General features: G+C 37.0%; 1 protein-coding gene across 1 annotated transcript in view; it reads left to right on the plus strand.

The window, feature by feature from the left end:
• Positions 1–25805, plus strand: part of LOC306759180 (contactin-associated protein-like 4) — a gene marked incomplete at both ends in the record, with an annotated part of 93635 nt that overhangs the window by 46200 nt on the left and 21630 nt on the right. The window contains 8 exons of the mRNA XM_079244724.1: positions 922–1069; positions 3253–3456; positions 10274–10449; positions 11721–11867; positions 14394–14661; positions 15372–15521; positions 16522–16693; positions 23140–23246. Coding sequence (XP_079100850.1) covers positions 922–1069; positions 3253–3456; positions 10274–10449; positions 11721–11867; positions 14394–14661; positions 15372–15521; positions 16522–16693; positions 23140–23246 — 1372 coding nt within the window. The remainder of the gene's footprint in view (positions 1–921; positions 1070–3252; positions 3457–10273; positions 10450–11720; positions 11868–14393; positions 14662–15371; positions 15522–16521; positions 16694–23139; positions 23247–25805) is intronic.

The following is a 25805-nucleotide window of genomic DNA, read 5'->3' on the forward strand; positions in this document are numbered from 1 at the left end:
TTATAGCTCAGTCTCATGTCCTCTCTTGCTCTTCTTGCCCGATTCACCTCCCACCCCTTTCTCCTTGGCTGAAGGCTTGTCTGAGGCTACTCACATTTCAAAAGGTGCTTTTGCGGATAAATGAGATGCTGGTCTCCTCAGCCTTCTCAACTGGAAACAGTGCCATTTGTTGAGCTCAACGCTTCACTGCCCAGCAGGCTCAGTCCTTCAAAGCACTAAAGAAGGCACTGAGATCACAGTTATGAAGCACCAAGGAAGCCAATCTCACTCAGAAAGCCACATCAGTACACACTCAGCAAACTCACAGACTGTGTTACACAATCTTGAATAAGGAGGACGGACACAAGTAAGACATGCATTTGCACACATGTGCACATTACAGCAAATGTGTGATTGCTTGACTGGTGATACTGGAGCTTTTTCTTCTGTAAGGTAAAAAGCCCTTCCCTGGATTTTTAATCAGCTGATTAAGAAAATGGAGGCCATTAGTCATTGAAAGAGGCAAAAGACTATTGATCATTGGCCTGAGATAGGACAGCGTGAGAGAAATCATCAGTAAATGAATTCAATAGCCTATGAAAGCTCAAAGTTTTAAAAAGCAGAGGGATTGTTTCAGGACTGAGTTTGTCAGGGAGACCATAAAATGATGAGAACTTTTGTGGCATCTCTTTTATCTGCAGATATTCAAAAGTTTTCACTGGCACAGGGGTGCGGTCTTCGAGATCTAACATCCTGCAACTTTTAGATGCGACCCTTGTCCAGCACACCTGAATCAAATAAATGCCTCTTTACCAGGCCTGCTGATATTTCTTCAGGAACATTTGCTAAAAGATTTCCAGTCAGATGCAATCAGATGACATCAAATCTTTCTTGCAAAAGGAAAAAAATGCAGTAAATGAAGATTTACTTGTGTTGTTTCAGGCTTATCCAGGTAACAATAACGCTGACACTGTGGTCAAGTACAAACTGGAGCAGCCAGAGGTTGCTCGCTATCTCCGCTTAATCCCTCTGGACTGGAACCCTACAGGGAGGATTGGACTACGGCTGGAAATTTACGGCTGCAGATATAGTATGTTTGTTTTCTGTCTAATTTCTGCTATAAATTTGGCCTCTGTTTTTTTAAAAATAAAAAAAAGCCTCTAGAGACAATGAGCTTGTATCTAAACATTCAGTTGTCCTACTTATCTACATAAACATCTAACCGGCCTGTTATCCTTTTTGTAATCATCTCCAGTGTATTGTTTTAGCTGCCATATGCACTTCAGTCTCAATTCAAACAGCAGCACCAGTGTTACCGGTAAAGGGATTACTTTTGTCATACATTTTCACTCCTGTTTTACTGCAGTAAAATTTTAATCCCCTATTCCTCCATTCTATTTTTAAAGGTCTATGGGCAGAAACCACACATTGTGGTTTTATTGAGATGTTTTAAGTAAATGGGAAAATAATAGTCCAGCACTTCATAAGTCCTTGTCGTTAAGATCAACATAATAAAAATGTCAAACACAAGAAATTATTGGCTATTTATGAGATGTTTGACAACTGTGCTGCGTGATTATAAAGTACAATAACAGAAATTTACATGACAATTGTGTTAAATGTGTCAGCTTCTTCATTAATGTTCTGAAATGAAGAATGCAAGTATATTTATTCTGGCGGACTTGTATATAGCTTAAAGAGTTTTACAGTGGCTAAATTCTTACTGGTAGGTCCTTTCTGTCTCTCAGGGTATATACTGTCAGAAAAAGTATATCTATATATAGTGTGTATATATGGTATCTTTGTTCTTTTTTGATCATCAAAATTTTGATTAATTTAAATTGGCTTGATCAGAACAGTTTTCTTTCCTTTTTTGTAAGGGCAGATTATCTTCTCAAAATCAGGTATACTAATTATGAATGCTTTTATTAATTGAATCAATTTCTGGTATTACTGTATGACAGAAATACTTTCATCAAATAGACTAGAGAATTAAAACAGTAAAATAACAAGGGTCACATTACAATTTATAGTCTTAAAATTGTGAAGATCATTCCAGAACACTAAGCAGAAAAAGTGAAAGAAAATTGTAAACATTGGCCCAGATTGTGGAAAAACGTCAACAGGATAAAAGCAGCTTCAAGCTGAACTGGAGCAACCTGAAGTGTTGGTTCCACACCATCCTTTATGTTGCACACTGATTAAAAAGGTTGTGTGATCAAATGTCAAGAAGGATAATGTAAAGGCACAAAAAGACAAATTTAAACAAAAACTTTCATAAGTAAATGAGTTTCTTGGAGAATTGTGGTTTATGATTTTTCACATGTTTGCATATTTTATCATCACATGAAAACAGGAAACTCCTGTAGTACCCTTACAGACTCCCCTGCATTGCTTTATGTTGAAATGAATATCTATAATACAGGGTGTTCAAAAAATCTCTTTACAATTTAAAATATTTATTTAAAAAGCAAACAAAGAGATAATTCTTTGCAAATAATACAAAAGGAGGATACATGTTTAAGTTTTTTTTTTTCAGTTCCTTTGTATACACCTTTATATCTGTTTTCCTCTAGTATACTTCTCATTCACTCCTCCCTTTATCCAATACTGTCCCTGTTTCTTTAAATCTCTTGTGCCATTCACAAACTGAGGGATGTGATGATAAATCTCATCCATGGTTATTCCAATAGTTTTTTTGACTATGTGTATCCAATTTTTTCAGTGAACCTCCACACAAACTGAGCAAATTTTCTGATAAGCAACCATTTTTTAGAGTTCTATTAAACAGAAGCTCTTTCTTTAAACAGGTACCTGAAATACACCAATGAAATGTTTTAAATTTTAATAACCACTGAGTACATGCAAGAAATGATTAATTGATTAATTTATGTAATCACTTGTTTGTAGAATACTTAAAAAAAAATGTTGAAACTTTGTGAACACCCTGCATATCATGTGGAGGCTAAATGAGTAGGTAGAGGTGGAGGTGCTACCATGTGTAGTGTTGCTACTATATGAAATATTTTTTTGTTTTTAGTAACCACAAACATTTTAGTGAAACATATATTTACAAAACTTGCATTTTTAATTTTGAGTATATTTTTTTGTCCCTTTTTTTTTTTTTTTTTTTAAATTCAGTCATCCCATTTATTCTGTCCACAACTTTTTCAAATGACCTGCAATAGATTCAGTGACTGCATTGTACAGGGTTGTACTTGCATTTTTGTACTGACATTAAAGCTTCCCTCCCTATGTTTTACTGTCCTGTAGCTTCTGACATTGCAAGCTTTGATGGCAGCAGCAGCCTGGTCTACAGACTGAGCATCAGGCCAAGCTGGACGGTGAAGGAGATCATCTCTCTGAAGTTTAAAACCCTAAAAAATTCAGGGACTCTGCTGCATGCAGAAGGACAGCGAGATCACAGCCTAAATCTTGTGCTGGAGAAGGGAAAGCTGCTGCTCTACCACCAACAAGGTACAGTATAATGCTGACCTCTGAGAATAGTTAATGCATGCCGTTACAGTTAACTTATTTTTAACGTGAACAGGGATTACCGTTTCATAGTATAATATATAACAACAATTTAATGATCTCTAACTTATAACATTTATTCTGTTTTTGTGCATTTTTTTAAACATGTTCATGCATTTCACTATGCATAAAATTGAAGAAAGAAGTAACTACTTTGGTTTGGCTGCTTACGTGTTGTGTATGGACATCAGTCCAGCTCTAAAGTCTTTACGCTGGCTGCTTGTCAGTCAGAGGAAAGACAAAGTTCTATTGCTGCTAAATGAAGCTCAGAATGATTCAGCACCAACATCCATCAGTGACCTCTTGGTGCAGCATAAACCTACCAGATCTATCTTTTGGATAGGTCAGGTAGGTTAGCTTCCACTACATGCTGTCTTTTGTTCAACAAATTCTGAGTCATACATAGTTTTCAAAATTTAAGTTTGTCTCTGCTAACAAGGCAGGTAACCTGATGTTTTTTCCTTCAAAAAAGTTCAATTTTATTTTTTTTTTCACTATTTTTCTTTTTTTTTTTTTTTTTTTTTTTTTTTTTTTTTACACTTGCCTTTACACATATATACAATGAACTCCCCAAATTGCTGGAGAGAGTATTATTTCCCTGGTGGTTTTGTTTCGTGAATTTCATCTGTACACAACTGTTATTCCAAAAAGTTATCAGCGTGACATCAACCCCTTGATGTTTGTTGCATTTATTTCAATTAAATTGATAGCTCATCCGATAGCCAACATGCTGAAATAAAATAAACAAGATTTTTCTGCAACAAAGCAGAGAGGTTGAAATATGATATGGTGATAAGAGTGCAGACCCTGCAAACCGTTGCAGTTTTTAAATTGATTTATTTTGGTGTTTTTGTTTTCAGGGGAGCCTAATAGCCTTTTTCAAGGCAAGGCTAGTTCATTTGTATAGCACAGTCCAACAACAGGACCATTCACGATGCTTTACAGAAACGTTAAAACATTAGAAAATAAGAAGCATGATCAAAAAGGAGAAACGAAACATTAGATAAAAACTATTAAAAACATGACAAAGGTTAAAAATTCCAGCTTAAAAGAAACAGTGCCGGACTTTTAAATAAAACCCACATATAACTGAGAACAGGTGGGTCTTTAAGCTAAATGTAAACAGCTGATCTGATGTTTTCTGGGAGTTTGTTCCAAACATGTGGAGCATAAAAGCTGTTTCTCCTTGTCTGGTTCTGACTCTGGGAACTGATAAAAGACCAGATCCAGATGACCAGAGGGTTCTGATTGGTTCATACTGGGTCAAGAGACCACTAATGTAGTTTGGTCATGAACCATTTCGAGCTTTATGATCCAGCAACAGAATCTTTAAGTATTTTCTCAGATGAACAGGCAGCTGGCATTAATGCCTGAAAACTGGACTGATGTGGTCCATTCATTTGGTCTTAGTCATGTCTTGAGCAGCAGAGTTCTGAATGAGCTGCAGATGTCGAATTGAATTTTTAGGTAGACCTGCAAAAACACCATCACAATAATTAAGCTGACTAAAGATGAACACATGAAAAGGTTTTTCCAGGTCCAGCTGTGACATCAGATTTTTTTCCCCTTCATATATGGTTAAGGAGACCGTAGACTAACTTTTTTTTTTTTTTTTTTAACTCCTTTTCAATTGCATGTTCTTCTTTCTGACTGCACAAAACTCCATCTTCCCCTCTGATTCTCCCAGGAGTTTGCAGGTTGCAGATTGTGTAATTTAGATCAATAGCTTGGAGCACCCTCTGTGAGCCACAGTATGCCCCCACCCCACAATCAGCTGGAGAAGAGGATGAAGAGAAGAGAAGATCAAACTAACAAAGCAAAGACAATACCCATCAGCTTAGATGTATGATCGCTATTGGAGGGTGTGAGACATTCTCCGAGGCTCTTACTTATCTCTTCCATTTGGCAGCCTGATCTTGTCAGTCCCACTCCTCTCTTTAACAGAGCTGTAAGTCACATCAGGAACAAAACAAGTTGGCTGAGGTACAAAAGAGCTAAAGATGGCTATTGATGGTTATCAGTGAGGATCTGAAACATGTAACATTTATACACAATCAAACATGAAGCAAATGACTTTTTCTAACCCAACAAAAGTTGGTAATACACATATGCAGCAATGAGTAACTTGGTTATGATACACAGATAATCACTCATAAGCAAGCAGACAGACAAGCAACAAACAAATACAGTGAAACAGCGAGACCTTCTCTGCCTGTGGCTGTCCAAGCTGTTTGAATAATCTGAGTAGCTCATTAAGATTTATGTCTGGTTTCCATATCCACATCATTTCCCCTGCGCTTTGCATTTATCAAAGTGTTAGCTTCCCATAATCTAGCTTGCTGCTTCATTATTCAGTTCAGTTGTGAACTGTCACCCAGAAGCTGTAATACAACACCGTAAATGCACTAAGGGCTGCTGTGTCCTGCTCCACTGACTCCTGGACGAATGATGTTGCGTATTGCTGACTAAATTAGGATGGCATCTGAAAAGCTTGCAGGGCAAGTTGCATGTTAAGTAAATTACTTTTTTCTGCATTATGTTAAGGACATGTTGTGTGGTTGTTGGCTGTGCTTTAAAGAGATAAAAGACAATAGAACTTTGCAGTTAAAAAAAAAAAACACACACACAATCAGGTTTTTGCTTATCTGAAAATGTGACAAAAGTTTTAGATCTTCCCCAAGGCATTGGGACTCCGTGTCAGTTGGCAGAAGAAGAAAGGGAAAGGAACCGTGAAGATTAGTGCTGGATTTGCTTACTTGGTTCCACTTTGTCTTCACTGATTTATAGGAGTTGTGTGGACATTCCCTTGTTCACAGATGCACATAAAAGTTTGAGGAGCCTAAAACTGCTGATAGCCACGATATCCCTCGTGGACAACACTTTTCAGCTTTATAATGCGTTTGTGCTGACCCTGTGCTATAATACATTTGTGACTCAAAATATTTGTTAAAAAAAAAAAAAAAAAAATCAAGCCTCAAACGGAAGCTGTGATAGAAGACAGAGGTAGAAAATGTGAGGGATGACGTGCAACTCTTTCACACCAGTAATGCTGTGAATATATACCACATGGATATTTTCTTAACCTGTTAGTTCAGATTGTTTGTGCACTGACAAATTTCACCTGCACTTAGTGGGACTCAGAGGGTACCGAGTACTCAACGCTGCTCTCATTGTTTCAGGTAGTACAACTCCATTTGCTGCATTGGGGTCTGCATGTTTGCAAGGGCATTGGAAATGGACCAAATCACATGTATAAAGGATGGAAAAGTTTAAAAAAGAAATGTACCTATTTCCCTCTGACAAGGAAGTTATGTTTTTACCAGCATTTATCTGTTTGTTTGTTTGTGTTTAAGATAACTCAAAATGTTATGGACAGATTTTCATGAAATTTTTAGGAGTTGTTGGAAATGTGAAAAGGAAGGACTGATTTCATTTTGGTGGTTTCAGATCACCATTTGGATCCAGGAATGTTTTTCGAACTGTGGCCCTGTGAGTTTTGCAATGTCTGAGTATGTTTCTAGTTTAGTTTTCAAATGTTAATAAGTTATCATACTGTAAAGTTTAAGGTACAATTTATTGCTGTTTATGTGTAGTGGGAAAAGTTTTACCTTTGTCCTTCTCTTCAATTTGCACACGCCAGAAGCAATTCATTGACAATAACTGCACAGCAGAGCAGACTGTGTGGCAGGTGTCTGCTCTGCTGTGTGCGGCTTCTGTCCACCTGTAGCACATCTGAGTCGGCCCGAGAACCACTGATCGCCTTTTTGCCTGTGGCAGGTTGGTGGGTGTGGGTGTGGCTGGAGTGGCCTGCATCAGCTTCACCCTCTAAGCCAGCTGAGCCTCCTGATTGCTGTAAAAGCAGCTTGTCATTGTAATGGTTTGTCTTTTCATGCCCTTCCAGGAGTGTGAGTATCCAGTGGTTGTTTCTTTTCTATGAGGAGAGTGTACTCCACTTGATTTATGGCTTGCAGGTTGGCTGTGTGCCACAAGGCATTTGGACTCCATGGCCTCCCTTGACACTGATATCTTGTCAAATTGTGTTTTTATTTGGTCCCATCTGATCGTTGAACGATCCATTTGGTGGGATTGATTGGTCCCATCTGCCACTGACTGAGGAGGCTGCCAGCTGCTGGAGTTCAGGACTTCATCACAGAGGCGAAGTGCTTGGACGGACCCCTGTTAGTTGTACAACCAGAGTTAAACAGATTAATGTGGTTTGGGACTTAAAGCATGATTGTGAGTGTGTCTGTGTGTGAGATTTTTCCTCTTCCTAATATAAATCTGCCTGTCTAGCATGCCTTAAGTTATTTAAGTGGCATCCAGGGCTCCTCCTCCTTGTTCCTGTTGCTCAGAAAAGTATGTTTGTCATTTTTACAAGTTTTAATTGTGCGTTTTAAATTCATGATGATTAAATGGATCTGCGTTGTTGAAAATCCATCTTTGTCCTGGTACATATGCTTCTGTGGTCATTTTCCATATGTACTGTGGGCCATAAGGTCCAGAATTGACATGGTCTCCACTGAGTGCTAATTATTGTTTAACCTCACTGCCCACCACATTTGCAACATTTTATCAGATTTATGGTTTAGTTTTCTACTTTACATCATTGTGTGCTTTGGGAACACCGTAAATATTTATAGTATAAAAGTATAAAGATGTATGGCACGTCAACAATATTAACTTGAAAGGCCTTTTATTTCAATTGCTGGGCCTAAATGTTAGAATACTGAGACTTTTATAGCTACAAATCCCTCGAAATCCCTCGCTAACACCCGTCATTGTCATCTTTTGAAAGGGAGAGTTTAAGTGAAGGCCCATAGCAGAATACCAGCCAGAATATTATCATGTGATATTTTCTCATCGGGCTGTCTGAAACAGTAAAGTCTTGTTTAATTGTTCAGCAAAAGAACTCCTAACATTATAGGGTTATTTCAGTGCAATGAGGCTGTGTTGTCTGAAATTGGATGATAAAGGGAACTGGAACTTGGGAAGCTCTTAGACTTAACATGCTGTCTCACAACTTCTTCAAAAGAAGATAATCAGAGAAGGAATGTGAGAATCACACAGTGGGAGAAAAGCAGAGGATTCATCAGAGATGGAGAATTTTAAATCATTGTTTATCCTAAGATTGTCTTTGAGATTGTCTCCACCTGGAATGTCAGCTTAGCTTTAACTATGAAGAGATGTTCATTTTTCAGTGACAGTCATTGCTGCAGTGGTACTTCTAAAATATTTCTCTCTAAATTGTGGCTCTTTTGATTTCATTTGATCTTTTTTAATTGTTCGTAATTATATGCAAGACTTCCCAGTCACTCGTTGTTCACTTGATTAGGAATAATGTTGGCAAAAACTATGGATAATTTGTAAGTAATAATAAAATTAATTACTGTAGTAAAATACTTACTTGATAATTTATGAAAAGGCAGCTTTCTGCAAGACAATATCTCTTTTATTTTTTATTACAATTATAAACCATTTTTTCTTTATTAATTATAAACTTGTATTTAAAGCATGGTTTGATTTCATATTGTATTAGTGTAGCTCCATCATATACTGACATATTTCTCTGTCATCATTTACACGAGTTAGCGATAATTTCACATCATCGCTCACTCGTTAGCTCTATCAAACTGTAACCTGCAGTCTGTGGCAGGGGTAACTGAGTCTGAAGTTGCTTGGATAAAAATTAGTGTTTCCAAGTCTTAAGCTGTTTCTCAACTGGAAAAGAGAGGATTATCTGTTGTGGGCTGGGTATTAGCTTATTGGTGCAGCATCTGCAGTGATGCACCATCTTAACTAGACGGTGAAGGTAAACAGCCAGGAAGAAGCAGCTCTGCAGAGACTGTTGCCTTATGAAAATGGTGAATTTGTCATAATTTTCTGACTGTGATACTGCATTCAGTAGTTCTCCAAATTTTATATTTACTTATAGACTTTATCTCCCATGTGATGCTCTATTTTTACTTGTGAAATTTAGACAAATGCAAAGCACCACCTCTGACCCACAGGGTACATTTACAAAACTTTTCTAGTATCACTTTTGTTGACATCTCATTGTATAATTTTAAGCCAGTTTAGTAAAGAATTACTGATTGATAAAGCTTAGAAGGGCAGTGTAGCAAAAAAAAAAGGTAATAAGATTAGATTTGCATGCAGACAGAAATCTGGGGTCTCGCTTGGCTTTTTCCATTTTTGTTCCACACTCAAAGCTAATCCCCCTTCGGGCTCCAGGTCCAAGAGTGTCACAGTTATTCTTTTCAATCAGCATATCGTCAGATGAGAAATATCCTTTATAACCAAGACTTTGTACATCTCTGGTTTATCACCGTCGGCGGAGCTCTTTTTTTTTTTTTTTTACTTGCAGCATATCAAGAAGTGCAGCTGTTAAGTCAGCTAGTTTGGGGTTTGCTGTGAATAATATCCTGGTACTTTTTCTCTGGATCACCTATCCTTTATCAAACTCTGTCTTTGTTTCAGCACTCATGGATCTATTTTCTATAGAGTTAGAATGACCTGAAAATGTACACTATGAAAAGAAAAAAATTATTATAAAAACTGGAGCATTTCAGCAGCTCTTTTGATAGATTTTTGTCCTTGTTAAAAATGTTTGATGGAAATGAATACCGGATGTTCACCTTGAAATGTCTAATAGTTTGAAAAATAAATCAAGGATCTTCAGCAAGAAGTGCACATTAGAAGATTTCTGCAAACAATGGAGACAGCACTCCTCAGTCAAATGTCCCAACTATCTATGTTTCAGCTGTAAGCTCATCCTCTGGAGGTCAGCTTCTTGTTTCTCTGGGTAGTCTGCTTGATGACCAACACTGGCACCATGTAAAGCTGGAGTGGCTCAACCTTCACCTCAACCTCACTGTGGACAAAAGCACACAGCAGGTTCAGCTGCCATCAGAACTCAACCACTGGTACATTCACACGGTGAGAAGGAAGGCACACACATTTTAAACTTCTTCTGGCTTTGATCATGCTTTGTCCATGAAAACTTACATATTGATTACATGTACATGATCTGTTCATGTATTAAAGTCACTTGGATTTTTATTCATATTTCATATGCGGATGAAATCAAAATGACTTTTTTCTCTGTTAAAAGACCTGCACAACTTCAGCACTTGCATAAACAAGATTAAATGGCCCTACAAGTCTCTACAGTGGCAAAATAAAAAATTGGAGCAATTTATGTTGCATTTGTGCAGCCTTTGTTTGTTAAAATGTAGATGCACACCTTTCAAATGAAAATCAGAAAAGAATGCACATATATATATATATATATAATGTAGATAATTCAACCTAACCAGGACTTTTCAATGCATATAAAAATGTCAATCCATCCTAAATTATTCCACATTCAACCCCTTGAATTGGATATGAATATCTACACGACGCACCTAGGGGACTCAAATAGCATGAAATGCATATTCCAGATTGCAGAAAATGACAAAAATTACGACTGATAAATAATCCCAATGTCAATATCAGCAGAAAATAATTTCCAGACTGTTGCAGTACTGTTGCTAAACTGATGCTATTAAGCAGCATCATTTAAAATAAGGGGCAACTGAAGAACTACATTTGCATGCATTTTAACAAAAGCTGGAACATTAGAAAATTAGAAGCAACAGATTGTCTTGGAAATTTGTCTTGCAGTCATGCATGTTAAGGCTACATGGACTATTGGACTTGATTCCCTTTCAGTACATGTGCAATGATCCACTTAAATGACCAATGGCTGAAGTTTATTTGTATTTCAAGTAAGCCGTGCATGTAAATATGCTAGGTTCTTTATTATTGTTGTTTCTGTATTAGTGCACAATAGCAAAATGTTCAATGATGAAAATGACTGACCAATTCACCTGATATGTTCTCTCCAACTGAAAACTCATCAAAGGGACATAACGTGGTTTTTAGGTGCAAAAGAGTCCAGTCGTGAATAGTTCAAGTAGTGCAGCAAATACATTAAGGCAGTTTACACGACTCATCCACCAAAGCTACTTATTCAGTAATGGAATTTTTTTTTGTTATTTTTTTCTGTCTGTTGATCACATATCACACTACATTAGTTATCCCTCAGCCAAATAAAAAAGTGGTGGAGTGTTCAGAATCTGTAGCAAATCTGACAAGACAAAGCTGGTTGTTTGTTTTTTAATTACATTATTTATCTTTTTTTCTTCTTTTTTTTTTTTGTACAGCTGAGTGTGGCAGCTGTCCAAAGCCATGGACTGCAGAAACCCATCCTGCCCAACAGAAACTTTCATGGCTGCATGGAAAACCTAATATACACTGACCTTAACCTGATTGATCTGGCCAAAAGGAACAGCCCTCAGGTCACTGTCATGGTAAGTTGTTTGTTTCAGTATTTTTAGAGCATCATTGTGATAATCTGCCATTAAGAGTTCATCAGAAGAACAAACAATTCAATTTAGCAATGCAGAGTTAGGGAGCTAAAGTAATAGGCTCAAGAGTCTCATTAGGTATATTAGCAGTACAATTCTACTTTCTACTTCTTTATCGTGAAATGTGATCTATTCATGTTCTATGTTGAACTTGATATGTTATCGTTTCTAAGTCCAGGTCAGTAAAAGTAAATAAAAAGTATTTCATGGGAAAAAAAATAATCTAAAATCTCACTTAGACAAGACACCAAAACATTCAGCAATATTAAACAAATGTTTAATGTATCTTTTGTGCATCTGTAAATGAAATGCAATGCAGTTTTATTTATAGCGCACTTTAAAAACAACAGCGTTGAACAAGGTGCTACATTGTGGGGCTTAAAACTAAAAACAGAATAAATAACATACAAGAGGACAATTAACATGTAAAATACTACAACTAAAAGTAAAATAATTACAATAAACTAAAAGACAATCAAAATCAAATTTAAAAAAAAAAAGTCAACTAAAATGGGTCTTCAGCGAAGATTTAAAAACAGATATAGAAGAGGCCTGTCTAATATATAAAGGCACCTTATTCCATAGATTAGGCGCTGCCACTGCAAAGGCCAGTCCTCTCTGAGCTTCCATTTAATCCTTGGTACAGACAGGAGAAGTTGGTCAGCCGACCTGAGAGACCGAGAGGGTGCGTAGGGGTGGAGAAGCTCAGAGTTACAGCGACACAGCACCATTCAAACATTTTAAAACAAATAAAAGCAACTTAAAATGGATCCTAAAGTGCACAGGCAGCCAGTGAAGGGATGATAAAACTGAGGTAACGTACTCATATTTACGTGTGCCAGTTAAGACATGCAGCTGCATTTTGAACAACCTGCGGTCAAGATGTAGATGACTGACTCACTGACTAAAAGTGCTTAATTTTAACCAGCTGCCTCAGAATAAAGAAACTTGTTTCACCACTGACCAAATCTGGCTGTCAAGCTTTAAATCTGAATCCATTTTAAAACACAGGTTCACAATCTTTGGTTTGTAAAATAATGTAAAAGTATCCAGATCTATAGGGAGTACATCAGCAGACCTGGAACCAAACAACACCATCTCTGTTTCAGCGTCATTGAGATTAAGAAAGTTCAATGCCATCCAAGATTTGATATCCTTCAGGCATGTTAGAGAGAACTGACAGAAGGCCCATCATTCTTTTTAAGGGGAAGATAAATCTGGCAATCATCTGCATAACAATGACAGGAGATGCCATGTCTCCTAAGAATTGGGGCCAAAGGGAGTAAATATAAAGAAAATAGAATTAGGCCCAGAATGGATCCTTGCGGGACTCCATTTGATAGTGGCGCACAGGAGGACTCACAGTCCCTTAGACAAACTGAAAAGGTTTGGTCTTTTAAATAGGACCTGAACCATTCCAGCGCCGCACCTTTTATGCTGACACAATGTTCCAAATGTGAGATTAAGATGTCACAATTAACTGTATCAAACACAGCAGTTAAGTCCAGTAAAATAAGGGCCACACAGTCACTGGAGTCACATGATGAAAGAATATCAACTGTTTAACATTGCAAACCTCTATAAAACGTTCGATACAATCTGACTTTCTATACCTTCTAACTTTATTGTGATGGACAATTTTAAGCTATTATTCACCTGTCAAGATCATGCAATAGCTTTCTATGACTTTGATTACTTCATGCATCCATTCATCCATCCATCCATTCTCAACTATGCATCCAGGTTGTGGGAGCAGCAGTAAAAAAAATCAAATTCTGTCAAGTGACACACTCAGACTTTTTCTCTTACTTTTGTTTTTTCTGTCTCCATTTTCTGTAGCAGTATGTTCATTATGCTAATGTTTACTATCATGAATATTTTTGCCATCATGATTATTTCCATCATCTGCATCTTAATACTCTTTACTTATACACAATTGTCATCCTCAGGATCATTAGCATTATCATAATCCCTTTCAATATCATCAAGTCTTAACAAATCTGCACAGTGGAGCTGCAAAGCCCAAAGCAAAGAAAGCTTAGAGAAAAGAATGAAGAGAACATGACAAAAGGTATTGTATGTGATAAGATTTTTTGAACATGGTCTACAATTTAGAAAATATATATTATAATACTTTAATAATACCTTAATAATATTTATTTGTAATTTTTAATTGCATTGCATCTTCAATATTTCTTTAAAAACTCTTTAGGCAGAATATTTGTCTATATTCCCCAAAACAATAAAGGGATCAAAATAAGTGGGAGCTTTGTGACTCTGATGCTTCGGGTTTTTAATAGAAGCTAATATCAGTATGGTAATACAGGTGTCCTTTTTTCAAGGAGTTCTGATGAGACCTTTATGACATTGTGTCAAACTGAGTCAGCCACTGCAGTTGATGAATATTCATGTTTTTATCATGTCTTTCATAGTTGTGTCTCCCTCTCCCTTCCCTCATTTCTTTCTCAGAGCAATGTGACCTTTTCTTGTGTTGAGCCGGTGTCAGTTGCTGTGACGTTTTATGACACCCACAGCTTCCTCCAGCTTCCTGGACTGCCATCATGGACGTCAGGGGTAATTTCTATAGCCCTACAATTCAGGACTTGGAACAAAGCAGGGCTGCTTCTGACCTTTGACCTCCTGCAGCAGAAAGGTTCTGTCTTTCTGTATCTGAGTGAAGCCAGGCTTCGTCTTCAGATCACTCAAGTTGACAGGACGCTTCTTGAGCTTAGTACAGGTATATCCACTCTTTGTCCATGGACACATCTAGACCAACAAAATTTCCCCAAACATGGCTTCTACATGTTGGTTAAATTCAAATTACACAAAGTACATTTTAATTTATAGTTTATCTAAGGTGTTTCAGAAACATCCCACCCCGACACTTCTGACATCTAACATCATCTACTATTAAAAAATAATGATCCATTTTTCACATTAAATTCAAACTGTGCTTTCCCAGAGTACACTGGTCTTTTTTCTCTCTCAAGTCCTGTTACTTTGTATTTACATTAGAATTTGTGGCAGAGCTGCCATGGAAGGTGCCCATTTGCCATTGGAAGCCACTCAGTGATTTTCACTATAAGGACACATTGATGAGTATGGGAACTAAGGATCGAGCCACAAACCTGCTGACTTGTGAACAACTAAATAAGGCATCCTGTGTACAATTTCTGTCTGTGGAGCCATTTCTTTCCTGCTTTCTATGACTGTCACATGTTTCAAATAACCTTCTGGTGTGGTTGTTTCAAGTGCACATTTTGTTTCCCCACATGACCTAAGCATTTCTAAGAGAACAAATTCATTGCCATGAGCAGCTCACTAATACATGTGCTCACAAAGACACCCTAGTAATGTAAATGTCTAAGTTTTAAAATACACCCTAATCCACTTAATATAACAGCCACATCTTTAAATACAAGTGTTAATGGGTTTTTGTGCTTTCAGGCTCAGTTCTGAATGATGGTCAATGGCATTCTGTGGAGCTGACTTCAAAACAAGACCACCTGAGTATCACAGTGGACAAAGACAAAGGAGCCACAGCTCACACCAGCATCCCACTTCCTCTAACCTCAGACAGTCAACTCCTCTTTGGTGGTAGGGAGAAATTAAGGCACTAAAACACAAGCTCAAGGGTCATTTAATTTCAACCCACAGACAGAACAACGGAGGTCTCCTGAGGTCCAATCTCCCAGACTCGCAGTGCCAAAACTAGAACTACAAGCAAAAAGTAACCTAAACTAATAATGAATAAAAGTAATTAGACAACATTACTTGAAGTTGGTAACAACAATTAAAGGGCTATTCCTATTAAAACATTCATACCCATGAGCATTTGCAGACACGTTAGCTCAGAACGCCACACTATTTATATGTTGAGCGTTGTTTCAATATTTTCTTTTTTTCTAGTGACTGAAGTAATTATTTTGGGCAGATTACTTCTGAATTGATACAATTCTTTTAGGTGTGATATCATAAATTGTACATACATGTTAAAAAAAAAAACTTTACTCTAAAAGATAGGAAAACTGCTGACAGAGGCATTTATAGCATGTTGGAATGAATGCAGACTTCTTACAGTTCTACTTTTAGTACGATCCAGAGTAAAATGAAATCAGAACTGTGCCTTCCCTCTTTGCTCCCTCTTCTTCTATCCTGTTATTGCTCATCTTCTTCTGTAGTCATTTTGACATTTCCTTCTTTGAAGTGATTTTTCACTGTATACACATTAGATAAATATATATATATATATATATATGTATATGTATATTTATATATGTATATGTATATTTATATATGTATATGTATATTTGTATATGTATATGTATATATATGTATATGTGTATATATATATATATGTATATGTGTATATATATATATATATGTATATGTGTATATATATATATATATATATATATATATATATATATATATATATGTATATGTATGACAAAGACATTTAACATTTCACCTCAATACATTGGACACCCGCTCAATCAGCTTCACTTAGGCCGTATTTTGTGATTTTTTTTATTTTTTTTTAAACAGAAATTCTGGCTTTAATAGCTACTGTATTGCCATATTTTTCCATCTTCAGGTTGTCCTGCTCAGAGAGGCAGTCTTGAGTGCAGAAATCCAGTCAAAGTGTTTCAAGGATGTATGCGTCTCTTTACTCTGGATAACCAACCTGTTGATTTTATCAAAGTGCAGCAAAGACTGCTGGGAAACTACAGTCACCTGCAGATCGATATGTGTGGCATCATTGACAGGTAAGTTTCCAGAACTCACAAATTGATTATTCATTCTCAGCAGACTGGTCAAACAGTGAATGTAAAGTGTTTGAACTGACAGATGACATAATATTAAATATTCATCTACTGAAAGCTATTGTCAAACCAAACCGTGTAATCTTTGAGAATGCTCACCGAGGTTTGGGCTGTGATGGGAACACTCATCCTTTTATACACACATGCAAGTCTCCAAATCTGAAAAATATCCCATCAGTTGCTTTTTCACAATGTGGAGAAAAAAAAAGATTTGTCTCTGTGGCAAAATAACAAGCTGGTGAAAGCAGCAATTTATATATCCAGTTTCTTTTCAATTCCGTGAGCTGGCAGCTAAGTGGAATAACTGGCAGGCATTTTACCTCCTTCTTTGGGGTTATTAATCTTAAACAATGAAAGGGAAAGTAGCCTATGTACTTCATAGTTATCTTGTACAAAGTTGGAGTTGGTTGGTTCATACAAGATTTAGGCTACATTCAGACCGCAGGGCTTGCTGCTCATATCGGATGTTTTTGTGAAATCCAAATTTTTTTAAAGTCCGTTCACATTTCCGATCAAATGTGACTTGTATGTGATCTCCTGTATGAACTTTATGCGCACCAGAAGTGTCCCGCATGCGTAGAAGATGTCTTTGTGTTTGTAGAAGTAAATATGGGTGGCAGCAGAGCATCTGCTATTTTAAAAGTTTTGTCCAACCGTAAAAGACAAAAATAACAAAACAAAAAAAAAAAAAGTAAAAAGTTTTGTCCAACCGCAACCACAACATTGTGGAAATAAATGCTTTTGCCTGGCCTTGCTCATATTGTTCTACAGACTGCTGTCATTTGAAGTTGTTGTAGGATATCCTGCTCTGTCTGTCCCAATCCCAAATATATAATGCAAATATTCTTGGTCAATCCCATTAATGGCATAATTTACCATCATGATTTGACTGTAAAGCTTAAGTTTTCATGGTGGGTTCTCTGCTGGAGATTCAACTGAGATAAATTGGTGTGGTCGGCTACACAAAGAGATTTTGTAAAAGACTTGATCTTATAAAAGGTGAATAAACAGCTAATGTTGGCTGGCTCTTCACTTTGAAGCTTTGGAGAATATGTTAACTGCTTTAGGTATGTTTTAATTAGTCATTTAAATAAAATTATATTTCATTAAACTGGTGTGTTTAAAATGCATTAGTTAGTGTTGATCAACTTGAAAGCTGCAATGCAGAAAATGTGATAACTTTGTCTTTGTAGTCAGTTTTCTGCCCTCATTTCACAGGTTCATTGTCCAAATATACCTTAAATCAAGTCTGTCTTTCGACCTTGGCTACTCCGTTCATTAATCCCTTTCTCAGGCCTCGGTGACACCTAGACTGACCTTCTCTCCCACCTTTTTTGTGTCTCTCTCCCACTGTCCTGTATCATTCACACTTTTCAATTCCTAACTTGCACCATTTTAATTTAAAATGGACACAAAATTCTCTGATTTCCTCTTGTCTTTCATCTCCCATCCATTCTCTTCTATTTATTAGCTCATTACTTCTCTCTGTACTTCTTGTCCTCTCACCTTTCTCTCCTGCCAAAATGCATCAAAATTGTTAAGTTTTAAGACTGTCTACGTAGATATAAGATTTGATTAATACACACATCTGTGATAATCGCTCTCTCAAGGTTTTTATATATATATATATATATATATACACACACACACACACACACACACACACACACACACTTGACTTACCTTTTTTTTTTTTTTAAAAATATATTTTTCAGCAATTTTTTCCCTTTTCAAACTTACAGTGTCTCTCTATTCCAAGTACTGAATACTCTAATGACAACTGTGTAATATTATACGATCTGATACAGCGACTCATTTCTGTTCTGTGCTGTATTTCTTCTTCTCCGACTCTTTAACGTCTGGCAGGGCAGGCTAAACACAACATCTGTATCAGACTCCCCCTAGAGTCATAAACACAACATTCATCACAAACTGGTCTGTGTAAGCGGTTTTAAATCGTCCACTCAGCAGGAAACCTAACCAGATTAGATGTTGAATTGATGGGAGGTGACAGTTACAAATCTCTTGCAGCTTTTTCTTTCATTTATTCAATTACTTCATCGCCAGATTCATTTCTGTACTTAAAAAAAACAAAACAAAAAAAAACAACAAGATACCTTCGTTTTAATTTAACAAACTGTTGTTTCAACATCAACACAAATTACTAATCAAGTTGATAGTTGTATAATACTTTCCCAAAGTTCAGTGACCCTGCTACACATCACCAAGAGCTCCACATTTACAATCTCTGTACCTTTATAGTACATGAAGTACTTGTCTGTAGCACCAAAGAACTCAGTGTCATGTGCCTCACTCTTTAGCAGCTCCCGTTCCGCTCCAGTCCTGCTTCTCAGATTGCCTCATCACAACCTCATTACCTCTGGATCCGAGTTATGATTGATTCTCAGATGTACAAGGATGTTTGTGGCCTTTCAACACACGTCGTTTCTATTTGTGAAGCTGAAATATCTCCACTCATAAGAGTGCTTTGTTAAATAAACTATGAGTAAGTGACGGCTGCAGCGATGCTACAAATGAATTTCACAAATGATTGTTAGAGGTGGAAGTAGTTAATGCCTATCCTGATAGTTTAGTTACTTTCTACTGTGTCCCTGTTAATGCTAACTAATAATATGGAAAGAAGAGTTAGGATACAAATCATTTCTAGAATATAAATAGGTGGTACAGGAGGAATTGATCAGTGTTAATTCTCACATCTATACCAATTAATCTTTTTAAATAAGCACAGTGCTCAAAAGCTTTTATTCTGTAAATATGTACTTAGCAGGCAAATATCAAGGTCCAGACATTGACGTTCTCAATGGTAGTTATGGCCATGCCCGCACTATCCCTAGTGTTACGACCCAGACTCTGCTAGGGCAACTGAGCTGCACAAAGGAAAGACCTGTGGCCAGGTGTACATATGGACCAATACAGATTTATTGTCCAATGGGGGAAGACAAGGCAAGAGCAGGCCAGGAATGGCCTCAAAATAGCCAAACCAGGAGCAAAACAAGCCTGTAAAGCAGTTCTCCAAACATGAACAACTTTGGTTTAACTATTCAAATAAAAAACTAACAGATATAACAGGGCTGGATTTTATAGCCACAAACCAGATTTAAAAACCATGAAAATGAACAACACAACAGAAAACAATGCAGCTCTGTCAAAGTCCTCCAGAAACACAACAGTTCGGAGTCACAACACAAGCTGAGGGCAGACCACTACTGAGCCAGTGGTTGCCGTTGAATGAAGGACTCCTGGTGTCTTTTAAGTCCTGGCGATTAGTGGAATCAGCTGAGCTCAGAGCTCCAATTATCCAGTGAGCAGGTGACAGGAAGGACCAATCCCAGCCAGGAGGCAGCAATCAGAGCTGTGTTTGAGCAGGAATCCCAGCTGAAGATTCAGAATTAGGAGGCTGAAGAGCAATACAGGCAGTCGTAACACCTAGACAATGGTGCTTGATTCTCTCAAACTTATGCTCATATCCACCATACAGGATAGTAGACCATTATTATAATCAATCACAACTCTTAGTACCGCCTTACTTATGTACAGCTTTAATGCTGCTAAAAAGCAAAGGAGTATTTGAATTTTAAACATTTGCTCTTAAAAGAGGAGCATCAAATGAATGTGAATAATGTAAGAGGATTCAAAAGTTATTTTCCTCACTAAAGAAATTAGGTTTCCCCCCTTTATGGACTGAAGATATTATATATTTACCTCATACCCTGAGGCAGCCTTTAGGTACAATCACAGGTTTTCAAAACCATGAATACTGTGCAATATGTATGGTTTCTTTTCCTTGTTGGTCAAATTTTGCTGAGATTTTGAAAGCAGTAAAATATAATAATATAAAGACTTTACCAGCTGGGAAAAAAAAGTGGCATTTTTGTTCCAAATCAAGAACAAAATTATTCAAACTTATTTATGGGTTTTGTGTTGTTTTTATTGTTGTTTTACTCATATTTTAGCACTTTTTACTGCTGGTTGTTTTATCAGTTTGATCCTTCGGTTGCTTACTTCCAATATTTTGTTCTGCTACCTGTACATGTTCTTTTTATTGCCTTGTAAATCAATGTGAGTTGCACTTTCTCTCATTTTAAAGAAAAATGATCAGCTGTTTTACAGAATTTATTTTAAGAGGAAAGAAATCTGGTCATATTCTGTGGGAGAAAAAAAAAAGGCCTTTCTGTGGGAAGTTTGCATTTTCTTCCTGTGTATGTGTGGGTTCTCTCCGTATTCTGTCCACGGCACATGCGTGACTCTGCAATGAGTAACAGATAGCTAAACACTTAGTTTGCCATTGATAAGGGAAAAGGATGAGGCTTTACTGTTCATCTTCATCACTTGCCTTAAAAAGTCAAACTTTCTTGTGAAACTGAATTATGAATACAAGAGTATATTTCAATAGATAAATCAGTAATTCACAGTGATGGCACAAAATATGAGCTAAATGAGATACATGCTACATACAATAAATGAGCATTTACCAATAACGAAAAGGTGTAAAATAAGCAACCAATATACACAAACAGTAAAAATATATAAACTCACAAACAAAGCATCTCCAGGGCTTAATGCTAGTGGATGGACAAGATTAATGACAGATGCTCTGGAGCACATTTTCATGTTACATAATCAAAGATAGCTGGTCTGACCTGTGACCTTGCCCAAGTGACTTTGACAACCAATAAAAAGCTAAGAGGTTTCAAAATAAAGGAACACCTTCAAAATAAAGAACATTGTTCCCTCACACTGAGCACCAATACTCTTCTTCTCACCCACAAGACACATATGTTATTTGTGATGGTTAATTGATCACTTTTCACATGATAGTTGCTTTGGATAAAAGCATCTGCCAAATGACTGTAGAATAAAATACATAAATCTATTAAATAAGCACATGATATTTTTTTAACAAAATAACAAACAGCAAAGTCAGTACACATCCGATATTAAAAATTTGAGTTTGGTGTTATCTCTGCAAGAAAAGCAGATTTTTGGCATGTAGATGCCTTGTCGCAGCAGTGAACTGAATCTATGGAAAGTCAATTCATCCTCTTTATGAAGATTCTGCTAATTTTTCAATCTTATATTTAGAGGATGGACGCAGGATTTTACTCCATCCTTTTCCGCAGGGAAGGGCAGGAATAGGATGGATTGTCTTCTTCGGGTCGGGAGTCAGGTCCTGCCCCAAGTGGTGGAGTTCAAATATTACTGGGTCTTGTTCATGATTGAGGGAAGGATGGCGCGTGAGATCGACAGACGGATCAGTGCGGCGTCCGCAGAAATGTGGACTCTGCGCCAGTCTCTTGTGGTGAAGAAGGAGCTGAGCCAAAAGGCAAAGCTCTCGATTTACCAGTCTATGGTCATGAGCTGTGGGTAGTGACCGTAAAAATGAGATCTCGCATACAGGCGGCTAAAATGAGTTTCCTCCACGGGGTGGCCGGGCTAACCCCTAGATATTGAGTAAGAAGCTCTGTCATCTGGGAGAGGGTTGGAGTAGAGCTGCTGCTCCTCCACATTGAAAGAAACACCTTGAGGTGCACCTCACCAGGCCTCCCTGGTGAGGTGCAAGTCTCCTGTGGAAGAAGACCCTGGACACACTGGAGGGATTAAATTTCTTGGCTGGCCTGGGAACGCCTTGGGATCCCCCCCGCAGAGTTGGCAAATGTAATTGGGGAGAGCTTCCCTGCTTAGGCTGCTGTCCCCACGACCTGACCCCAGATAAGTGGCAGAGAAAGGATTGATGGATGGATGGAAAAAGAATGACCCTTTTGATATACTACACAAATCACCACTTAGTCATTGTGTGTGGGGGGAAATCTCCTGTAGAAATACACTTGGTTTGCCTTAACCATATTATGTTTGTTATCTTGTACTGCTGCATATCAGAACACTTGTTTTTTTTTCTCAAAAAGGAAACTAAGTCATAATTGCAGCAACAAGATCAAAGTAGCAACCTGGTGGGATTAGTTTAAAATAAGGAAATAAACATGATAGTGTGTGTATATATTCAGAAAATAATAATATTTGATATTTTTACAGTATAGAGACTCTGAAATCGCGGTCTATTATGGAGTGTATAATGGAGTTCTGCTTTGATGCAAGCACATCCATTCATGTTTGTAAGCCAGAAAAATAAGTTTGTTGTTTTTTTTCCAGTCAAATGGGTTTTTGTTTGTTTTCTCTGTTTTGTGACTGGATGATACAACATAAATAAAGGAAAGTTTTAAATCAACTGCACAGATTAAAATTACATGGGTTTTTATTTGGATCCTTTCTATACACCTCCTCATCATAGTCCAGTGTGTTGAAGGCCAATTGCTTTTTTTTCCATATGTCACAGTTTCTCTTCCTTTCTTTTTCTCTTTTCTGTGTTCCAGATGTTCCCCCAGTTACTGTGAACATAGAGGTAGATGCACTCAGTCATGGAGCACTTTCCACTGTAATTGTACCAACACTGGCTACAGAGGAGCCACCTGCCACAGCTGTAAGCATGGAAAAGATTTTAGTTAGTTTTGATTTGAGGTTTTTGTTCCTGAATTTTTAGGTTCATTATGAGCCAAATGTCTTTGGGTGGTTGGCAGATCTTGCCTAACCCAGTCCAGGTTCTGCTACTCCAGTGCTGCGCTGCTGTGATGCATGCAGAATGTTGCTTGATAATGTCTTGCTGAAAAATATATAACTTTCCCTGAAACAGATGTCTGGATGACAGCATATGTTGCTCGTTGTTTAGCACTGATGGCTCCCAAAACAAATGGGCCCACAGTTCTAAAGCGTGCATCATTCATGTTTTATAAAAGGCATTTCAAACGTTTATAAAGTCACATTACAAGTCATTTTCATTTTAACCTCTTAAATTATGTGAAGCAGTCACAATGTGGATATGTTTCTGGGACATATATTTTCTTCTTACAAACACTTTATATTCCTAAATCTTTTTTTTTTTTTTTAAATCAGTATTATTAAAAACATTGCATGTCATTTTCTGTAAAGAAATTAAGTTGATATTCCAGATATGATTCCAATGGATTTGCTTTATAAAGACAGAGAATCAATTTTCCTGTGCTTTTTTCCCCATGCCATCGTTTCAGAACTTTAATTAGCTGTGAGGACTGACCAAACTGATTGGTAGTACTTCATTATCCTCAGTAAATTGGAGTCATGTTTAATTTAAAAGTCTTAAAGGGTCTCATTTTCTCATTTCTAACACTTTCAAAGAGCTAGCAATCTCTGGGCAGCTTATTTTATTTGTTCATTTTAAACATGCATTTAACATCATTGTGTATATGTTTGTTGTAGTCTGTAAAATTATGTGATTGATGATTTGTACACCCTTTTTTTCTTTTGTCTCTCTTTTTATAAACTATTGCACACACATAAATAAATGGGGAAAAAAATTGCACATGAGACAGAAGCATTTTTGAATACCTTTACCAGCAATATTTCCAAATTGCATTTAGAGATGTGGATAAGATTGCCTCAAATTTGATACACTTCATTACAAAAATGGCCACTTAGTGATACATAATGGAAAAAATAGTGTCATTTTATCCACTAGGAGAAGGTTGAAGAAAGAACAAAGGAATGGTATTCTGCTGCAGATGACATCTACAATTTTCTCCCACTTCTCTCTTCAAACAGAATGCATCAAGCACTGCTCCAGTACCCACCTGCCAACTTGTTTTTCTTCTTGCTTAAATTTTAACCAAAATTATTTGGTTTTTTTCAGTTGCTGAAAATAAGTGTGTATTTTTAGACGATTGAAGAAACTACGCTGTCATGGATGGCTTCATATTATGACAAGGCTACAGAGAACTTTCCATGGATGGAAAGTATCTTCTAACTAAATCTGGCGTATTTACACACTGTATTGAATTTGTACAAAGTGTTCATTAATGTGCACTGTCCTCATTAAATTAAATAAATAAATAAAACTTAAAAACTGTATTTCCACGCTAACCAGAAATAGGATTTACTATCACTTTATGTGATACATTTTTTATTTCTTTGCTTTTCTGCTGGTATTTACTGATGCAAAACATTGAGGGAGATAATTAACACTGAAGGTACACTTAAGAGCCAAACATTGGGCCGAGCATTTCCATGTTGCATTGTGAATGACCTTAAAAGACTGCTGGGATAGGCTCCAGCTTCCCCCTGACTCTGAATTTGATTAAGCAGTGAGGAAAATGAATGAATGGACTTTCATACTACTATTTTTAGTCAGCAGGTTGTTCCCTATATTATTATAACCTTATAGGAGCCATGGCTGAGGGCTATTGGTCTGTACATATCAACCTTAGAAAGATCAGATAGATCAGATTCATGGATGAGTGAAAGGGGGGAAAAAAAAACTATAAAGCTGAGCCCCAACTTTGCCAAACAGCAGTTATAAAAACGGACATATTGTCATATTGTGTGTTTTGTGAAGTCTCTTTAGTTTTTGGTTTCCTGTATTATTTTTTGGAGTGTGTTCCTGTTTTGCCTTTGTCTACGTTCATTAGTTCACCTGGGTTCATTTAGTTCATTTCTTTCACCTGTGTCTTGTTGTGTACAGCGTATTATACCCTCAGTTTCAGTTCGATGTTACTGGTTCATTGTGTTTGTTTGCTTTCAGTTTCGCTCTGAGTTCTGTGAATAAAACTTCTTCATTCAGCATTCCGGGCTCTGTTCCTGCATTTTGGTCCTCACTTCTGCCACAACCCCGACACATATAGGATAAAAGTCAGCATATTTCAACAACAAATGGACTTTTTTATCCCATCATGTGTTACTTAAAACAATCTAATGAAATTTTAAAATAAGGAATATTTTGAGGACTAATAAATGTAGAAAAAGGAGTACCTCAAGTAGTAAGTAGAAAGCAGAATGTATGCATGACAGAATAGGAGACTAAGTCCTAATGTAGCCTCTTCTTTCCAGATAAATAGATTTCATTGTTGAGACTGCCTACAGTGTTTTAGGTGAGTCGAATTAGAAATGAAAGAGACCGTGGCTTTGATCATGCTGCTACACATTAACTGAATCTCATGCTCTGGTTGTAAGA

This window comes from Telmatherina bonti (assembly GCF_933228915.1).
Source record: "Telmatherina bonti genome assembly, chromosome: 8".
Lineage (NCBI taxonomy): Eukaryota > Metazoa > Chordata > Actinopteri > Atheriniformes > Telmatherinidae > Telmatherina > Telmatherina bonti.